At 35.0% G+C, this 22,073-nt stretch overlaps 1 protein-coding gene across 5 annotated transcripts in view; it reads right to left on the bottom strand.

Moving 5' to 3' along the window:
- RPS6KC1 (ribosomal protein S6 kinase C1) overlaps positions 1–22,073 on the bottom strand; it is a 212,595-nt gene that overhangs the window by 46,264 nt on the left and 144,258 nt on the right. For all 5 annotated transcript variants that reach the window (XM_060131314.1, XM_060131349.1, XM_060131322.1 and 2 more), the window contains 2 exons: positions 1,952–1,999; positions 596–728 (listed from right to left, as the gene is read on the bottom strand). In XM_060131314.1, the coding sequence (XP_059987297.1) occupies positions 596–728; positions 1,952–1,999 (181 nt within the window). The remainder of the gene's footprint in view (positions 1–595; positions 729–1,951; positions 2,000–22,073) is intronic.

Below are 22,073 nucleotides of genomic sequence, written 5' to 3'. Positions count from 1 at the left end.
ATATAGTATTTTTTTGCCACCTTTTCCCTTTACTAAGAGCTGAAATTTCATAGTTTGAAGGCAGAGCATTGTACCTTTGCTTTGTACCCATATGTGATGCCAATGGCTGTATTTGTAAAAACCCAGATCAGAATAACTAGGTAATGTCAAATGTTAAGCAAATACCTATGCCTTCTAAAAAAGGAGGTAATTAATTAATTCTTCAGGGGATGCTCTTCATTTTGTCATCTAACATTAGTGTATCTTCTCAGCAGAAAACAAGAGAAATCCCTAAAATAAAACTTAGTTCTCTTAGCACACATTCGCATTAAAGTTCTCATCATATTGGACCAATCCTAGGAGTGAGTAAGTAGTTAAGTATATCTAAGAATGTTACTACAGTTCAAATGAAATCTGCCTCTCGCCTGGGCTTTCATTCTCCCTCACAACTCAAACTAGGGAGGGAGAGCAGAGGAATAAGGAAACAATTTCTCACTCGTGTTTCCTATGTTTTATCCGCTCAAGTAATGACAGAAGTAAGAAGGACATTATAGAAACTAAAAAGCTAAGCAGGTGACATTCTTCACTCCACAAACAATTTAAACTACAAACCAACCTTCCACATGCTGCAGCACAAGAAATACCGACTCCTCAGAAATGATGTACTTGTGCAGACACACCATGTTGGGCACACAGCGGGGGATGATGGTCTTTCTGTTCCTGCTGTATTCACTGCTTTTCCTTAGACCCTGACAGAGAACAAAAAGGTCAGTTGTACCCTCAGTTGCCTTTGGAGCCTGCTGTGCTCTGTGTTTATCAACCAAACTAATCTATCCGAGTTACCCTGGGCTTCAGAGAAACCACTCATCTGCTGCTCTATGCCCCTCAGTCCCTGGAGGCTCTGCTGATGGCATCTGGCGTGAATCCAGAGAACGGAAGATGCCACAAAGCTGCCATTAAAATCAATTACGTGGGTCAGTGTTTTTATTAGAGATGCTCTCAAACTAAGTCATCAGGATGACACACAGTTATTTCTCTATGACCTTTTCTTAAGTTTTATTTTACTTATGTGTATCTTTAAAGCAGTAGACATTGTGAGATCAGTTCAAATTCCTGAGACACAAAAGGCATTCCTAGATTAAACGGGCAGTTTTAAAATTCTATTCCAAAAAAGTACAAAGATCATTTTAAGTTTTCTCCAAAGGAACAAGGTATGTGTAGTTTCTGCTGTCATATCCTGGTTTAAAAATCTGAGAAAATGCCAGTGATAAAGTATACTCATAAAAAGAAATTTATTTCAGTATATGTCATTGTGACCAACTGCCATGCTGATGAGTAAAAGAAAAAATATCAGAAAAATATAAAACTAATCCGAAATTCATTAATTCTGGATGCTGTGGAAATGCTTAAATTAGGATATTTTTAGAATATGTACTACCACAATCCACTTCAAATATGATTTTGAAATTACAAAATTGAGGGGGTTTTCTTCCTTTATTCATTTAATTACAAATTGAGTAATACAGAGAATCAAAATTGAATTTAGAAAAAAGACAGGGCCAGGGATGTAGATAACACTTTCCCAAATACCTATAACAAAGACTTTAAGGCAAAATTTCAGCTCTTAAGAACTATAATCATAATCAAAGGTATGACTGCGTGTGGTCTTCACATATTATGCAAAATGTACTAGAGATGTATTTAAATTATACACTATACATTTAAACAGCATAAAATGAGTCTTCAACTTATACAAATTATTTCCTCCATACTCTATAACCTAAGCCTCTTTTTAAATGTATGCTATAGAGTATTTATCCACTGTGATGGAAGGACACAAAGTAAAATAAATACAGATCACTGCAAACATAAAAGAACATTCAAACACCCAGAAAAAAATTAAATATTTTCTTTCAGAAGTATAATTTGAAAATAAATTTCTAAATTCATTAAACAGAAAAATTCTACTTACTTTTAGAATGAATGTCTGTTCTGTCCTTGTGTCCATTACAAGTAAAACCTACATAAAAGACATGAGTAATAACCTATTTATAATACAATGAAACATGAACTCATAACTTTTTGAAACTATACTTTAAAGGTTTGGGGGAAGTGTTGAAATTGACTCTGCCAAAATTGTTAATTTCTGAATTGATTTTTTTTTTAAGTCGCCAAATCACAGGATTAAAACAGTCTTATCTAAAAGTGTGTTTCCTGTCTAAAAATGCCATATTTTAGAAACACTACTACATTTTCCTAGATTTATTTTTAAAATATATTTCGAAAAGGAAGAATTATTTTAGAAAAAGAACTTTTCCTCATGAAACATATATGGTTTTAAAAAAGTAAAAAAAAAATTTTTTTTTACAGAAATTGAAGTCTCAGTTTTCTTCCTAAAACCTCTAATGTAGCAACTTGCTACAATGTGATCTCAATAACCCAGGCTCTAACCAAAGGCACCCTTCTGGTGCTACTTCTCCATCCTGGACTCATCCTTAACTCCTCTTTCCTCATCAGCAAATCCTGCCAGCTCTATCTTCAAATTGTATCCACAATCTGAACTCACCTCACCACTTCCACAGCTATTACCCTGAATGAAACAAAGATTTACCTGGATTATAACAATGGTGCCCCAACAGATTTCTCTGCTTCCATCTTTGCTGCCCTATGGTCTATTCTCAAAATAGCAGGCAGGGTTTGCTTTTAAAAACACAAGTTATATCATGTCACTTCTCATTCAGAGAAAAAGCACACATTCAAAACAATGACCTCAAAAAAAGAAAGAAAAAAAAAAACAATGACCTCAAGACCCCTCATAATCTCACACATTGCCCCCTCAAACTATCCACTCCCCCTGCACCCATCTTGGTGAAAAAAAGAGTGAACAGAGATAGGGAATTATGCTACCATATTTACAGTTTATATTTTATAAACATTTTAATATTTATATTATATATTTTATATTATGTTAATCTTATCGTTTTGGAGAAACACTATAGCAGAGGTTGGCAAACTTTTCCTGTAAAGACGCAGGTAGTAAATATTTAAGGCTTTGCAGGCCCACATGGTCTCTGTTGCAGCTGTTCAACTCTGCTGTTGTAGCACAAAAGCAGCCAGAGTCCGAAATGGGCCATCGCGGGAGAATTTACACCACAGAAATCTGCAAACACTGTAAACAGGGCTTTTTTTCCCCACCCCCTCCAGAGAGTTGGAAGTCAAGGGTAAAAGAAGATATTAAGCTTAGAAAAATAAAAGAATGGTCAGAAAGAGAAAAACAAATACTATATGCTAACACATATATATAGAATCTAAAAAAAAAAAAGTGTTCTGAAGAACCTAGGGTCAGGACAGGAATAAAGACGCAGATGTAGAGAATGGACCTGAGGACATGGGGAGGGGGAAAGGGAAGCTGAGACAAAGTGAGAGAGTGGCATGGACATATATACACTACCAAATGTAAAATAGAGAGCTAGTAGGAAGCAGCCACATAGCACAAGGAGATCAGCTCGGTGCTTTGTGACCACCTAGAGGGGTGGGATAGGGAGGGTGGGAGGGAGACACAAGAGGGAGGGGATATGGAGATATATGTATACATATAGCTGATTCACTTTGTTATACAGCAGCAACTAACACAACAATGTAAAGAAACTATACCTCAATAATGATGTCAAATAAATAAATAACATACATACATAAATAAATAAATAAATAAAAGAATGGTGAGAAGAAACGGGAGTTACAAAGAGGAACCCGTTTAAGACCTGATGAATTTTAAGTAATAGTGACAACTTCATCTTTGACCCCTCTTCTGAGTGCTTGACCTATATTCTTTAACTCCATTTAATTTCAATTGAATATTCCCACAGATACCTCCTAAACTCATCTCTTCCTCTTCCCAAAGCCCTGTCCCCACTAAAACTAAAACAAAATCCCGCTTCACCTCTTACCATATTGAATAACACCACCACCCATGGAACACCCCCAAATCAAAAAGCTCCCTAAGTCACCGTGAATTCTCCCCTGCTCCCCACCTTCATAACCAGTGACCAAGTCCAGTCAATTCTACCTCCTAAGTATTTCTCTCCTCCACCTTCTACTCTCTTTCGCCTACCATGTTTTAAGTGTTTAATATGTGCTATGCTTTAGTCATGTGTAATCATTATTAATTCCTTCAATTACCCAATAAGATAGTTTTACCATTCCTACTCCACATGTGAAGATACTATAGCTTCATCTGTAGAAGCTATAATGGTAGATAATAATAGTATCTACCATTTGTGAGAATTTCAGTGAGATAATCTTTAAAACTGCTTGGTACAGCCAGTTATTACTATTATTGCTATCACTATTATTGCTTCTTCTCCCTGAAATGTTCACCCAGCCCCTTATCCAACAAGCACTTATCTTTCCATATTCAGCTCAAATGTCACTGACATTTTCTTCCTTTGTTCTCCCACTGTATATGGTACCAGCCTCTTCAATTTGGTTTTATTTGGTCACTTGTCTATATCCCAACCAAATTTCAAGCTTTTTATCAGCATGTTTAAGCAGAATAACAGTTGCCAAAGACACTCATATTTTAATCTCCATAACTTGTGAATATGTTATGTTACTGGCAAAAAGGACTCTGCAGATGTAATTAGGGTACAGACCTTAAAACAGATTACCCTGGATTATCTGACTTGGCTTAATCAAATCACATGACCCCTTAGAGAACTGTCTCTGTCCAGAACTGGAGAGCACAAAAATGATATGGCAGAAGGGGAAATCAGAGGGATTCAAAGTATGAGACGGACGTGTTGTTGCTGGATACAGAGGTCCACATGTAAGCACTGGAAAGAGCCCTCTAGGAGCTCACAGCAAGCATGAGAAGGAGCAGGCAGCTTCTAGGAACAAAGACCAACCCTTGGCTGAGAGCCAGCAACCACAGTCCTACAGCCACAAAGAAAAGAATTCAGCCAACAACCTGAATGAGCTTGAAAGTGGATTTTCTCCCAGTCTCCAGTAAGGAATGCAGCCCTGCCAGCACCTTGATTTTAGCCCAAAGCAATCCATGTCAGACCTCTGACCCAAAGAACTTTGACATAATAAATTTAGTTGTTTTAAGCTGCAAAGTTTGTGGTAATTTGTAATGCAGCGATAGAAAGCTAATACAGGGCAGAAATTGTATTTCGTCCAACACATAACCTATCCATCTCCCACAGTAATTGTTCAATAAACATATGTGAATGAATTTGGGTGTAAAAGTTTGGAAGGTAGACAGCAATTTGGGAATGGAGCTTAGAAAATAAGTCAGGACTAAAGATGTACAGTAACTGAGCAATCTCCATAAAAATAACAGCTAAAGACATGAGGAAGTACCCCAATGGAATGCTCACTTTATAGCAGGCACTGTGATGGGGGTTAAGGAATTAAATCACATAATTCATTTAACAATCCAATGAGGTAGGTATACTCTATTTTCTTCCTTTTTGGCCACACTACACGGCATGTGGGATCTTAGTTGCCCAACCAGGAATCAAACCCGCGCCCCTTGCAGTGGAAGCGCAGTCTTAACCACTGAACAGCCAGGGACGTTCCAAGGTAGGTATACTTTTGTTACCCAATGTTACAGAGGAGAAAACAAACATAAAACTGTTAACCTGCCCATGCTCACAAAGCTAAGATGTGCTAGAGGTGAAATTTAAACCCAGCAATCTGGCTCCAGGGCTCTTCCTCTTTAACTGCTAAACTATACTATTTATGTCTGTGTATACATAGCTGGAATATTGAGGGTATATAATACGATAACAACCAAAAGTACAGTGAGAAATACTCCAAAAACCCCAGAAAATATAGTGGTTCAGACATCAGGAAAAGAGAATGCTTAAAATGAGAGTAATCACCTGTGCCAAACAACAAAGAGAAGCCATGAAGAATGAGGACTAAGAAGGGACTACTGCCTAAGGCAGTTAGGAAGTCGCTCATAACTTTCAATACTACATCATGTAGTCAACTGGTGGGGACAGAAGCCAACTACTCTGAGTTAGTAATGGGTGATAAGAAAATGGAGGCAACATATACATGTCTTTCCAAAGAGAAGTATGTCAGAAGAAGGAAAAACACTAAAATGAAAGAGTTAGTAGGATCATCAGGTTTTGAACTATTTTCAGAGAGGGTAGACCTACTTGCCCATAATTTCCCTCGGAGCTATATTCACCACCAATCTTGAACCTCCTAGGCATGGAAGCACATTCAAAGAACTTGAACCTTGACAGTTAAATTAACATATCATGAGTGCAAAAGGGGGTACACCTCTGTAAAGGAGGGCTCAATAAACATCTACTGAGTCTGTGAAGACATTCAGTATTCCTTAAATCTCATCTGTTCTCACATCAAGTTATGACTCTTTTAAGCTATTCATCAGATTCCAATCCTAATTTAAATAACATACTTCTATGTGAAATAGAAAACGTTTCACTAGGTAAAAGGTAAGGAAGCTGTACAAAGCAAAGAACTTTTTTCTACCAGAAACTTCTTAATCGACTGAACAGAATGTACCTGCATAAATCAGGAGTGATATCTCTTTGTTGGTCTCACTTAGCCATGAAGCATGAAGTGGATCCAATAAAAAGGCCAAATTAAGATCGATAAACATGGCTGAGAAGGGCTGCTTTGTTTACATTTACTTTCTTCTCCAAGTTTGTCTGCAACTAGACAATGTTCACATTGAGGCAATAAACACAAGAACATATGTGATTTTTTTTAAATGTGCCCTTTGACTGTCAATTTCTCCCAAACAGGTGTTGGCTAAATGATTATAAATTGGCCTCTGGATACACCTCTTCAACTGAGCCGTACAGGGCTGGTGATAATATAATTAGACCTAAAAACATCAGGCTGGTGAATGCTTTCCATCTGTTTGGCAATAATGTTTAGTTAACAGTAGTCTTTAAAAGAAGCACCTTCAACTTCAGTTCTTAAAGTTATTTATAGAGCCATTCTTAACACACCAGCACTCCTGCTAACAAGAGCTTTAGCCACTTGGAAATTATTAGCCATGTGGCTGTATACAAAGAGAAACGACTGCATTTAACATCTGTATCTTTCCAAATTTACACGCTTCAACCTCATTTAGAGTCATTTCTTAATGAACAGTGCTATGGCGCTGCATTAATATTAGTTGCATGCACAGAGATCATAAGGAGCCAAACATTTTTTTAATGCCAACAGCAGGCCAATCTGTAATGAAGCTGTCAGCATAAAGGACAAAATAATAGCTTCTTTAACCCTCAAACAGAATTCGTTCATTTGTGGACTAGAACATATCAATTTAAAAACTGTTTCATGGGTTTGCTCACCTTTATAAAGACAAAAGTCTAATTTGGTACTAAGTGATACAATTGTCTTCCCAATAAAAGACTTCTAAAACAATCTTTTGTTTCATGATAAAACAAGTACTATAACTAAATCTGTCATGAAATAATTATCTTGGATATCATACCTTTTGGAAAGAATACAAGTAATGTATTTTTCCCTTTCATTTTTCACACTTACTTATCAGCACTATATTAGCATATGGTCTAACAGGAGAGATTACTTCATCTTTGCCCGTGGTAATATATAGAATCACTGTTCCTAACTGGGAAAAAAAAACAGACAACTTATGCCTTTAGGATTAGCCTCATCTGCTCCTCAATTCCACCAGCACAATGAGACTTGCCTACTCTTCTTTCGCAACAGTTGCAGGAAAAGCTCCAATTGATTATAAGTCAATTTTGTTAACTAGAATGGGGAAAGCCCAATATTTAACTAGGTACCATCTCTGGAAAGATAGGAGAGGTTGGGGAATATATCAAAAGTATCAAATGATTGATTTGATAAAAGTATCAAATGAGTTTTTTTTAAGCATATGAAAAATAAATTTGGAGAAAAGAAAAGAGACAAATAGCAATAAAGACACTATGATTGTGGTGAGGAATTATGGATAGTTCCCTTCAGTGATAGATGATGTGCCACCCATTTTTTAATTTTTTTAGATACTGAATTTAAAGGTTGACATTCAAAGTCTGTAAGTCTCTAAAAGTAAATTCAACTCCAATTCCTTTAAAAAGAAAGACTACCTGGGTTATCTGAGGGAATATCTATCTCTGCTTTGGTGTCAGTTACTTCACAGGACTCCAGAACAATTAATAAAAGTGTTTTTTTTAATGTTTAAGAAAAGCTTACAGAGATAGCCATACCAGACAAACAGCGTTTCCCTTAATGGTGTCACAGTACCATTCGTGTTGACAGGATGTCATCTAAATGGACTTCAATTGTGCAAGTTATACTGCTGGGAATTCACACATAAACAAACATACCAGAAAAGAACAAGATAAACATAATAAAGAAGCCAGAGAAAACAGAGAAGCCCAATTCCACAAGTTAGAGAGTCTTTTTCAACATAGTTCCAGATAAATATGATTATACTTACTGTACTCTCTTTTTAAAAAAAGTCCACACTTAACTTGACCACTATTAGATGAGTTATTAACTAAACTCATCTTGGCAGCTTTATAGGAGCTAGTAATGTTATTCTTCTGTAGAAATGGTTTTGAACAACAAACCTAAAGCACTAAACCTTTGCTCTCCCTGTCAATACCACAGGATGATAATCAAATGTTATTTATATTTATTGCTAAAACCCATCTCATTTTATATGCTTAGAATATTCAAAATGTATTTCTACTGTTGATTGTTAATTCCATACCTTATGCTCATGAGATAATCTTATAAAAAATTTAACTACCAGAAAACAAAGAGTACTAGGTGACCTTTAATACCAACAATTCTCCCCACTGGGGTCTAACTTTCTCTTTCTTTGACATCAGAAGGCTAGCAATGTTCCCTGTACCATTGCCCAGCAACTCCAAAAGCAAAAGATACTCAGCCTGCCACTTCTGTCCATGAGAAGTTGCAGCATCAGGAGCATCAGCGTGAACAGACTGTGTAGAGGAACTTCTCACCTGTTATGCCACGAAATCAATCTGTTCTTAATGGTCATGCTCACAAAAGTTGTTTCACTGATAAGAACTGAAGTATGAAAAGTAAAATTTGACATGGATACTTACAACTCTATCCTAAAGGGCATTTTCATTTACTACTCTCAAGAATCTATTTTCAGCAAAGCATAAAAGGTACCCCTGTGAAGTAAAGGGAACAGAAAAAAATTATTTGGAGTCTTACCAGTGTTTTATTTGTGCTAGAACTTCCAACATAGCACAATATCATGAACTAAGTGAACAAACAATCAAAAAGGGTACTGCTGGGGCTTCCCTGGTGGCGTAGTGTTTGGGAGTCCGCCTGCCGATGCAGGGGACGCGGGTTCGTGCCCCGGTCCGGGAGGATCCCACATGCCGCGGAGCGGCTGGGCCCGTGAGCCATGGCCGCTGGGCCTGCGCGTCCGGAGCCTGTGCTCCGCAATGGAAGAGGCCACAGCAGTGAGAGGCCCACGTACCACAAAAAAAAAAAAAAAGGGTACTGCTTTGTGGACTGATAGCAAAGCCAAAACATCACCAACCAACTCAGAGCAAGGAGAAATATCTTTTTGAAGCGGGCTAAGTTCTTTAGGCTTCTATATAAGCTAGAAGTAGCTTCAAAGGTAGGAACCACAGAACTAATCTACTAGGATTCTATGGAAGTAGTACGTAAGATCCACATTTCTTTCCAATTATTAAATTCCAAATTACCATAAATCAAAATATACTTTACACACCATTGTAAAGCAATTATACTCCTATAAAGATGTTAAAAATAATAATAAAATAAGAAAATGTAAAATAATATATATATATACTTTAAATGTTTATCCAAACACATTTAACTCCCAAAAACATCCCAGTTCAGTTTACATAATTCTTTTATCTGCCTTAACTACAAGCATATTGGGGCAGGGGCAGGGGAGAAGAACCACAGTAGGACTAGCAAGCAACACAAATCTAAACTGGTAAGTAACGAATTCCTGTATAAGAAAACAACTAATTTTAGATTTCTTTAAATGCCCAGACATTTACAAAGGTTTGAGTATGCTAATTTTTTAATTAAAAGATATTTCAGCAGCGAAAGCTCTTTCATATGCACTACTGATTCTTCATCAAACGTTAACTTTCCAACTTAACACCAGTATAGCCGGTGGCAGCCTGAAGGTTCACCATCTGCTGCTACCCAAAGTCACTGTGGCCACCTTCAGAACATATGCATCAAAGCCTGGAGATAAGAGACTGAAGGAATACTGCGTAAGCCAGCATAAGGGTGATGACAAACCTAGAGGCAGGCAACAGGCAAGCTACCAGAAAATTCAGAACATCACGAACCATCAGTCACCTCTTAGAATACATACCCAAGGTCACAAGGGACTCCAGTGGCTGAACAAAAAGACAAGAGAAATACTACCTCTAATGGAATTTACTTAAGTAAATGTGATGATTTCTTCCTTTAAAAAAAGGGGAGAAGTGGCTAGTTTTTTTAAATCCCCTATAATTTTATACAAAGCAAGCATACAATAAATAAAATGAAATATAAATTGAAGGTGTGTTCAGTCTATGAAATAATAATAAAGGTATATATATATATTTTTAGGTAGTCATTAAATAAGGTACTTTGCTTTGAAAGGTTTGTTTTCTGTGTACCATCATATCCACAATCCAAATGTTACACAAGGTAAATGCACTTTGAGATGAGGTTTTATAAAATCCACAAAATAGCAATTAAAAATCCTGATTTCTGGCTACTCAAAAATGTCATTTATTTAAGGTAATGATTATATTCACCACAATACCTCATGTAGAAACAAAATACTGTGGTTTCTTTTAAATTACTACAAACAGATAATCTCAAGAACCTAGCTATATATTCATCTTAGAAGAAATGCACTTATATGAAATTTTCTTATACATCATCTTTGATTCCTGGGTTGGTTTTTTTGGTATCTTTAATGTAGTTAGAAGAAAAGCAATATAGAAAGTATTTTTTAGAATATATAAAGCATCTTTTAATTCTTGATTTTAAAATGGCAGAAGATACATTTAGTTTGCATTCATTCTAATCTTAATCCTGATTTTTAAAAATTCTTCCAAGCTTCCACAGCGAATTAGTTATAAATTAATTTAAAACTAGGGCATTATTAAACATTCATGTACCCTAAGAACTGTCATAACAAAGCCCATTTGTCCTGACCTCTGTTTAAATTGAACACAACCTGTTGAGCACAACTATCTACAGTTTCTGTAATCAAATACAATACTGTTGTGTGTGTATGCTCCACAGGAACACAATTCATGCCTCTGTATACTTAGTAACTTCAATAATAATCATGATGATTTTTTAAAAGATCACAGTTTGTCACTGTGATAGCTAAAAATAGAGTAAATGTTACCAAAGTAACTTTACCTTCCAAGATGTTATGAATCATAACATTATGATTATAATGTTATGAATCATAACATTAAAAAAAGAAAATAAGCATATTTTGGTGGTGCTAAAGAGATTTGCAAATACAAGTAATTTACTCAAAATTCAAAGGCCAGTCATTCCCACATTGTTTCATTCCTCCAAGGGGCATTGAAATATGGTTGGCAAAGATTGTTTTATCAGGATCAGAAAAGATAAAAAGGATTTTAAAGATGTTCCTCGGGACTTCCCTGGTGGTCCAGTGGTTGAGACTTCGCCTTCCAGTGAAGGGGGTGCAGGTTCAATCCCTGGTTGGGGAGCTGAGTTCTCACATGTCTTGTGGCCAAAAAACCAAAACATAAAAACAGAAGCGATATTGTAACAAATTCAATAAAAACTTTAAAAATGGTCCACATCAAAAAAAAAAAAAACTTAAAAAAAATGTTTCTCTAAGTCACTTGGCCAACACCTGGATTATTTATCCTTAGGCGAATAGCTAAATCTAGTCCTGCCCTAGGGCAATGCAAAATACATGTGATTCTCCAGAAAATAATCCAGGGAGTAATTATTTCAACCACAAATATGAATTTTAAATCTCATATTCCTGTTACCCAAATGTCAATGAATGTGAGCCATTCCTCAATGATGTTTCATACTAGGATGTGAGGTTAATGATTTAGTGAACAATAAACCTATCACAGAAATGTCTTTTTTACATATATGAAAAAAGAGTTTAACTTTGTATAATTTTTCAAATCCTAGGCCTACACATCTACTACTTCATAAAACATGCTTCCAAAGGACACGGTGTGTCTTTGTAAGAAAATAGGATATAAATATAGCAGAAGGCAGAATATAAAAAACAGAGAAATCGAGTTTAAAACAGAAATGCTGAAGAGCTAGGAAAAACATCCACTTAGGAGGCTCTTCTCAGATCCAAATGCTTTAAAAGCTAGATCTCTACACCTTTCTCATCCTCATTTTGTTTGTCTGTTTTCTGTTTTTGCAAAGCAACTTGCCCAAGGCCACAAAGAGATTATGCTAAAGAGAGGTAAAAACTCTGAAGTTCTGGGTTTATAGGCCCAAATTCAGTTTATGTCATTCAATACCATAATGAAACCATTTGTTCTCTTTGGTTTGAATTCTGAACTTCACTTGGGATAATGACTTGACACTGTTAAATTTAGATGAAAATTAATTCAATTATAAGTATAGTCTGCTGTATTTAGCTTTAGATCCTTCTTATTTGCATTTGCTAGAAACACCTAATACTCTGGTGCTGATATAAACTATGTCCATTCATACTCTGGTTTAATATTTTCATTCTGCTAAGTGTGTTCCATAAATATGCTCAAATAAATTTATAGGCCCTGGAAACTGAAATAAGTCCCTAAAGAGCAGCAAATATGTCCACATAGTTTTCATATAGTTTTCAAAATTGGTGCAGTGTGTACTCAGTAAATGCTATCTTATAAGGATAACAGACGGACACAGAGGCTACATCTTCAAGTCAATCAATACATATCCAACTAAGTTGCCAATGTCAGAGATAGCCTGATTCCAATTCGGAAGAAAATGCTTCAAGGGCAAGAAAGCTTTAAATGTTATTATTTTTAAGTGTTTTAAATGAGTTTTGCACTTTTGTAGTAGATGGAGTTGAAATTCTGGTACTGGTCAAAATTTAACAATGTTTTAATATGACTAGAAATTTTATTTAGTAGAAGAATACCATGTGTTAATGTTCTAAAAAATTCCAAAATATTTTAAAGTGTATATGAAACACAAAGACACAATACTCATTCTCAAACTGATAATTTCATCGACTGCAACAATTTCCCTGCCAACAATCTACAGGTGTATTCTGTGAGAGAAGGTGAAAAAGGGAGGAGGATGAATGTTTTGACAGTTTTCAAAACTACTCTTCTTGCTCTGATCCTGAACTGTAGTATATTTTGAGGTACAGACTCACAGAGTATTTGAAATCTTAAAACACATGTATCTATTTTTGTCCCCTTTATAACTATTCAGCAAGCATTTGTTAAATCCTTACTGCATGGACAGCACTGTATTTAGTTAGGCATTATCAGAGAAAATAAAGAAGGATAAGTTATAGTTTCTGCCCTCTAGGACAGGTTAACAAGATATTTAAGGCAACTAAAGGCATACAAGCTAAAATAATACACAACTGAATGCTAAGTTGTGTTAATTCAAAGAAAGGAAAGATGAGTATTACAGTTAAGGCGGAGATAAGCTTTCAGCTAAGTCTCGAAGAATGGACTAAACATAGGTGGGCAGGAAGGAAAAAAGGAAGAATTCAAAGAGTTGAAGAAGCTAGAAAGAAAGCATGCATTGAGTGTCCCACAATTCCTTTAGCCTGAAACTCTATTCTAGGAGCTAAACCCTACTCATTCCTCATGTCTTTGTTTTGCTTCTAAGAAGCCTCTGGAGAGCCCCAAGCTAGGCAACCCTCCTACATGTTCTCACAATACCCTAGTGTACTTCCTTCACCCAAAGCAGTTTCACACTGTATTGTAACTGCTATTTCCCACTGAATTATAAACTGAGAGGGTAGAGATTAGGTGTTTTATTCACCATTGTATCTCCAGTGGCTATTATCACACTTGACATATAGCAGGAGCTCAACAAATATTTGCTGAATGAATGAATGAATAAATGATAAAATTGAAATGGAAAAGACCTGGAGAGAAATGGTGAGGAGGTAGGCCAATTAGAATAAATGGTCCCTACCTTTTTTAAGATAATGTGAGTAAAAAGGTATCATTCATTCATTCATTCATTCATTTTTTTCAATACATATATATTGAGTATCTGCTGTTTTTAAGTCACTATGCTAAATGTTAAAAATACAAAATTAAATAAGATATAGTCACCAAGCTGGTGTTTGACATGTTATAGAGGCTTATTCTCCAAAGACACATATCTTCTGCACAGGATTTAGACTATCTTTTCTATCTAATAGATGTCTGTGAATACTGTACAAAAATATATAAAAATGTTAATTTTTAGGAAAGAAGGAGGAAAATACTTGGTATTTGAGGCATATGAAGGCTTGTTGGAGGAGGCATAGAAATAATATCAAGAACTACCATACAATATGGATAAATGCTATGACAGATAGGTTCAAGGCATTAAAAGGACACAGCAAAAGATATTTACGTTAGACTGCAGAGGTAAGTAAGCAAGGGAGCCTTCCAAAAGAAGACAATAATTAAGAATGAGACAAATTAAGTGAGGAAGGAAAGGTAAAGTCACTCCAGGTAGAGGGGTGTAAAACATGACACTTTGTGTATCTTACAAGTTCCACAGGGCTGTAACCAAGACAGCATGTTGAGGTGGTCTGGGAATGGTCTTTGTAGGCTTAGCTAAGAAATTTGAACATTATCCTAAAATTCTATGTGAAGGTATTAAAGACTTTTAAGCAAGAGAGTTACTCATTTTTGAAAAATCACTTTCCTAAAGTATCAGTTTTATGAATTATTCTGGCAACAGTGTTGATAATGAACCAGAGGAAAATGAGACTAGAGGCAAATAACAGTATGTCTTAAAAGGGGGATAAAGAGAATAGTGTATATCTTTAAAGTTACAATAACTTGGGATGCCTAAATTTTGATGTGAAACAGCTGAAGGAAAGATGGCTTAGTTGTAACTAGCAGTACCCAGGAGGTATTGGGTCAACCTGAAATAATTATTCTATAGCTATATGTCATCTGCAGGATTCTTTGTCCTATTTTGTTGAAAAAAATTTGTTAACAACTTGAAAAAGGTCAACAAAGACATGCTGATCAAAATTATGGATGCCATGAAGCTAAGAGGACTGCACAATGTGTTAAATTTAACATTCTCTGAAATACAGATCACTATCCCCTAGAGAAACTGCATTAAATAACAGTAAAGAAATGTTTAAAGTTATACAATAATGACTACAAAGAAAACAAGAGAGGAGATGAGAAAAGATGGAAAAGTTTCAGAAGACAGAAAACAGAATGAATCAGATACTACAGACAGCTAAAGGAGGGATTGAAGAGTGCTACTGAAAACAGGGGCAGTATATGAAAACCTAAATGCCAAATTGATGAGGACATCAGTCCTCCTTCAACCACTGGGCTCCCAGAATGCTGGTTGGTCCAATACGAGATCCCTTGGTAAGAGATTTAAAGGTTCTTTTCTAAGAAAATCAAATAGCCTAAAAGTTAAGGCATATAAATACTGACATTATTAGGTCTCCTAATAAAACATCTGGATTATTACACAAATTGAAGGTCACCAAATGCCCAGCTCAACAAATGAAAAAAAAAAAATCCCACCAAACAAATCATTGTGAAATTTTAGAATAGGGAGAAGAGCCTATAGGCCTCCAGCAAGAGAAAGGGAGGAAGAAAAAAAATGGGTCGGGAATTGGAATGCAATATATTGGGTTGGCCAAAAAGTTTGTTTGGGTTTTTTATGGAAAAACCCAAATGAACTTTTTGGCCAACCCAACAGAATACTGATGAAGAGAATTCCCACAGTTACAAGAAGTGGAAGTGTGATGAGGAAAGCTATGCAGAAGGCCAAGAGAACAAAGCAATCCATATGTAATCAGAACAAGGAAGGAATCCAAGAGAAAAAACTGAGAAAACCACTGATCCAATGTACTGTTTGAGGTGTCTAACTGCATTGAGATGTTTTAAAGTTTTATCAGAGAGTTTAGTAATAAATAATGATAGGGACAGAGAAAAAAATAAGCAAATGGGGGAAAACAAGGCAATTTATTAACTCTAAGAGAAAACCAAAAATTTGTACATGGAAAGTCCAAAGATATTTCAACAGATTGAAATTTAGGCCAAATTTAAGCAAACTAAAACTAGAATAAACAAACATAAAACACTACCAATTGGAAAGACAACACACTGTGTTGAAAAAACTAAAAACTGGTTATTGGAGAAGGGCAGTACTAAGGACTAAAGAGGCAGTATTTGGCTCAAGAGAAAAAAGGACTTTCTAGGAGTTTCAATTGTGTAAAATGGAATGACTGACTTTGAGACATTAAGTAGCTCTGTCTTTATTCACACTTCTTTACAGTCCCTTCCATCCTGTTTTAGAATTTACATACTGACCTATATCTCTCCTGCTAGACTAAAGAGAAGAACCATGTCTTATATAGCACCTAACACAGTGCCTGCTACATGGTGGCATTCAAAACAAGTTTGTTAAATTAATAAATAAAAGGCCCTGAAAAAAATAATTAATTAATTAATTAATTAAAGGCCCTGAAGCTGAAACACCATTCAACGGGGCACTACAGATGGGCCACAAGATCTGTAATTCAGTGGGTCAGATGACCTTAAAGTCCTTTCGAACCCTGAGATTGTATACCCCAAGCCATTAGGAGGTAAAATGAAACTTGTCCCTTTATTTTGAAATTACTTAGGTTCTCCTATTATAAAACTGACCATACAAATATATTATACATTATACAATCATACTTTAAATACAAAAAGAATTTGACTTCTTTGGAACAAAAATACTCTATTAGTCCAATATATTAACATTAATATCGCAGATAAAGGGTTTTACAAGTATAGAATTCATTTTATACTCTTAATTATAATTAAGATGTGAATTTCAACAATAGAGACAGAATAAGATATTGCAACACTGAACATTATGAAACATAACTAAAACTCATGTGTGTGTGTATCAAACATGTGGTTGTCCCTTGTTTTAAAAAATCAGGTATACTAGATGTGGTTCCTTAAAGATATTATTAATTATAATCACAGCCTATTTTTATTCCTTATATAAAAACTATGGGTAAACTACATTCCCTTAAATTAAGTTTGTGGTTATTAATGTTATCTGCACAATCTAGCTCTATTGTTTACTATTCCTTATCTCCTTGAAGCAGTTTTTGGTTCACAACAAAATTAAGCAGAAAGTACAGAGTTCCCATATACCTCCTGTCCCCAAACACCCACAGCCTCCTCTACTATGATCATCTTGCACCAGTAGTACATTTGTTGAAACTGATGAACCTACACTGACACACCAAAGTCCACAATTTATATCAGAGTTCACTCGTGGTGCTGTACATTCAATGGTTTTTGACAAATGTACAACACGTACCCACCATAATAATATCATGCAAAATAGTTTCACTGCCCCCCAAAATTCTGTCTCTGCCTATTCATCCCTCCTCCCTCCTCCTAATTCCTTGCAATCACTGATCATTTTACTCTCTCCATAATTTTTTGCCTTTTCCACAATGTCATATAGTTGCAATCACACAGTATGTACCTTTTTCAGATTGGAATCTTTCACTTAGTGACATACATTTAAGTTTCCTCCACGTCTTCATGGCTTGATAGCTCATTTCTGTTAAGCACTGAATAATTTTCCATTGTCTAGATGTACCACAGTTTATTTATCCATTCATCTCCTGAAGGACATCTTGGTTGCTTCCAAGTTTTGGAAATGATGAATAAAGCTGTTATAAATATACACATGTAGATGTTTGTGTAGATATAAGTTTTCAACTCATTTGGGTAAAAAACTAATGAGCATGACTTCTGGATTATATAGTAAAAATATGTTTCGTTTGGTAAGAAACTATCAAACTGTCTTCCAAAGTGGCTGTACCATTTTGCACTCCCAACCAGCAATGAATGAGAGTTCCTATTATTCCACATCCTCCCCAGCATTTGGTGTTGTCAGTGTTCCAGATTTTGGCCAGTCTAATAGATAGGTGGTGGTATCTCATTGTTGTTTTAGTTTGCACTTCCCTGATGACCTATGATGTGGAGCATCTTCTCATATGCTTATTTGCCATATGTATGTGTATCTTCTTTGGTGAGGTTCCTGTTAAGGTCTTTAGCCCATTTTGTAATTGGGTTGTGCATTTTCTTATTGTTAGGTTTTAAGAGCTCTTTGTATATTCCAGGTAACATTCCTTATGATATATGTCTTTTACAAATATTTTTCCCAGTCTACAACTTGTCTTCATTATCTTGACAGTGTCTTTCACAGAGCAGAAGTTTTTAATTTTAATGAAGTCCAGCTTACCAATTATTTCTTTCCTGGATCATGCCTTTGGTTATATCTAAAAAGTCACTGCCATGCCCAAGGTCATCTAGATTTTCTCCTATGTTGTCTTCCAGGAGTTTTATAACTTTGTGTTTTCATTTATGTCTATGATCCATTTTGAGTTAATTTTTTTGAATGATGTAAAGTTTGGGTCTAGGTCCCCTTTGTTCATGTGAATGTCCATTGGATGTGGTGTTCCAGTACCACTTGTTGAAGCAACTATCTTTTCTCCATGGTATTGCCTTTACTCCTTTATCAAAGACCACTAGACTATATTCATGTAGATCTATTTCTGAACTCTCTATTCTGTTCCATTGATCTGTCTGTTCTTTCACCAATCCCACACTGTCTTCATTTCTGTAGCTTTATAGTAAGTCTTGAATTCAGGTAGAATTAGTTCTCTGAGTTTGTTCTTTTCCTTCAATATTGTGTTAGATTTTCTGGGACTTCTGTTCCTCTGTAAAAAATTTACAGTCATTTTCTCAACATCCACAAAATAACTTGCTGTGATTTTGACTGGGATTGCACTAAAAGTATAAATCAAGCTGGGAAGAACTGACATCGTGACAATAATGAGGCATCCTATCCATGAACATGGAATATCTCTCCATTTATTTAGTTCTTCTTTAATTTTTTCATTAGAGTTTTATAGTTTTCCTCATATAATGTTGTACATATTTTGTTAGATTTCTATCTAAGTATTCCATTTTTTTGGAAGTGCTGATGTAAGTCATATTGTGTTTTTAATTTAAATTCCCCTTATTCACTGCTGGTATATAAGAAAGTGATTGGCTTTTATACGTTAACCATGTATCCTGCAGCGTTCCTATAATCGTTTATTAGTTTCAGTAGATTTTTTGTGCTTTCTTTATATAGACAATCATGTCACCTTAAACAAAGTTTTCTTTCTTCCTTTCCAATTTTCGTATTTTTATTTTCTTTTCTTGTCTTATTGCAGTGGTGAGAACTTCCAGTAGGATGTTGAAAAGGAGAGATGAGAGAGGACATCCTTGCCTTGTTCATGATCTTAGCAGGAAAATTTAAAGTTTCTCACTATTAAGGATGATGCAAACTATAGGAGTTTTGTAAATGTTCTTAATCAAGTTGAGGAAGTTTTCCTCTATTCCTAATTTGCTGAGAGTTTTTATCATGAATGGGTATTGAATTATGTCAAATGCTTTTTCAGAGTCAATTGATATGATGATGTGATTTCTTCTTTAGCCTTCTGATATGCATTAACTGACTTTCAAATGTTAAACCATCCTTACACACATGGGATAAATCTCACTTGGTCATAGTGTATAGCTCTTTCTATACATTATTAGATTCAATTGCCTAGTATTTTGATTAGGATTTTTGTATCTATGGTCATGAGAGATACTGGTCTACAGTTTTCATTTCTAGTAATATCCTTAGTTTTGGTGTTAGGATAGCACTGGCCTCCGAGATTGAGTTAGGAAGAATTCCCTCCACTTCTATCTTCTGGAAGAAATTATAGAGAATTGGTACAATGTCTTCCCTAAATGTTTGGTGGAACTCACCAGTGAACCCATTTGGCCTGATGCTTTCTGTTTTAGAAGCTTATTAATTATTGGTTCAATTTCTTTAATAGATATAGGCCTGCTCAGATTGTATATTTCTTGTGTGAGTTTCAGCAGACTATGTCTTCCAAGGAATTGGTCCTTTTCATCTAGATTATCAATTTTGTGTGCACAGAGCTGTTCACAGTATTCCTTTAATACCCTTTTTATGTCCATGTGTGTAGTGATGTCCACTCTTTCATTTCTGATCTTAGAAATTTGTGTCATCTCTCTTTCTTTCTTAGTTAGCCTAGATAAAGGCTTATTGATTTTATTTATCTTTTCAAAGAATCAGCTTTCAGTTTTGTTAATTTTCTCTACTGATTTCCTGTTTTCAACTCCTATGATTTCTGCCCTAATTTTTATTCTTTTCTTCTACTTACTTTGTATTTAATTTGCTCTTCTTTTCCTCATTTCCTAGGATGGAAACTTAGATGACTGATTTTAGATCTTTCTTCAATTTTAATAGATGCATTCAATGCTATAACTTCCTTCTAAGCACCACTTTCACTGCATCTCACAAAGTTTGATAATTTTTTCCTTTTCATTGAGTTCAAAATATTTTGAAATTTATCTTCAGATTTTTTATTTGGCCTATGTGTTATTTAGAAGTATGTTGTATAATCTCCAAGTATTTGGGAATTTTCTAGTTATCTTTCTTTTACTGATTTCTAATTTAATTCCATGTGGTCTAAGAGCAGATATTGTAAGAATTCTACTCTTTTAAAGTTGTTAACGTGTGTTTTATGATCCAGAATGTGGTCGTGATCTACCTTGGTGAATGTTCCATGTGAGCTTGAGAAGAATATATTTTATGCTATTGTTGCATGAAGAAGTCTGTAAGTGTTGATTATGTCCAATTATGTTGATTGATAGTGCTGCTGAGTTCAACTATGTCCTTAATGATTTTCTGCCTACTGGATCTGTCCATTTCTGATGTTGAAGACTCCAACTATAATAGATTTACCTATTTCTCCTTGTAGTTCTATCAGTTTTTTGCCTCACGTATTTTGATGCTCAATTATTAGGCACGTACACATTAAGGACTGTTATATCTTCTTGGATAACTGATTCTTTTATCATTATGTAATGCTTCTGATAATTTCTAATAATTTACCTTGCTCTGAAGTCAGCACTGTCTGAAATTACTATAGTTATTCCTGCTTTCTTTTGATTTGTGTAAACATGGTAAATCTTTCCCTAACCTTTTACCTTTAATCTAATGTGTCTTTTAAAATGACTCTCTTATAGATAACATATAGTTGGGTCTTGTTTTTTAATCTACTCTGACAAGTTCTGTCTTTTAAATGGTACATTTAGACCATTGATCTTTATGATTATTTACTTCTATTAATTGCCCTCCTTATTTTTCCTATTTTTCTCCTCCCACTCTTGTTCTACCATTTGTGGCTTTAATTGATCATTTTATATGATTCCATTTTTTCTCCATTTTAGCAAATAAATTATAAATCTTTTTTTACTTTAGGGCTTGCCCTAGAGTTTGCGATATACATTTACAACTAATCTAACTCCACTTTCAAATAAAATTATACTGCTTCTCAGGTAGTACAAGTACCTTATAATAGCAAAATATTCTTAATCCATCTCTCTCATCCTTGGTATCATTGTCATTCATTTCACTTATACAGAAGTACACATAAGCATATATATACATATATAACTATACATAATTGGATACATTGTTTCTATTACTATTTTGAACAAGCTGTTTTTTTCTCTTTCCAGTATTCCCATTATGCTTATATTATGCCTTTTATAGTTATACCACAGTTCTTGGGTATCCTGTTCTATTTTTTTTTTTAGTGTTTTTTCTCTTTGCTTTTCAGTTTCAAGTTTCCATTTACATATTCTCAAGTTCAGAGATTCTTTCCTCGGACCTGTCCAGTCTACTAAAGAGCCAATCAAAAGCACCCTTCATTTCTGTATAGTATTTTTTACCTCTAGTTCTCTTTCCTATTCTTTCTTAGAATAAAATTCTTTCTCTCTGCATACATTATCCAT

The sequence above is a fragment of the Lagenorhynchus albirostris genome, chromosome 2 (genome assembly GCF_949774975.1).
Source record: "Lagenorhynchus albirostris chromosome 2, mLagAlb1.1, whole genome shotgun sequence".
In the NCBI taxonomy this organism is placed as follows: domain Eukaryota; kingdom Metazoa; phylum Chordata; class Mammalia; order Artiodactyla; family Delphinidae; genus Lagenorhynchus; species Lagenorhynchus albirostris.
This window is presented reverse-complemented; position numbering and strand designations above follow the sequence as displayed.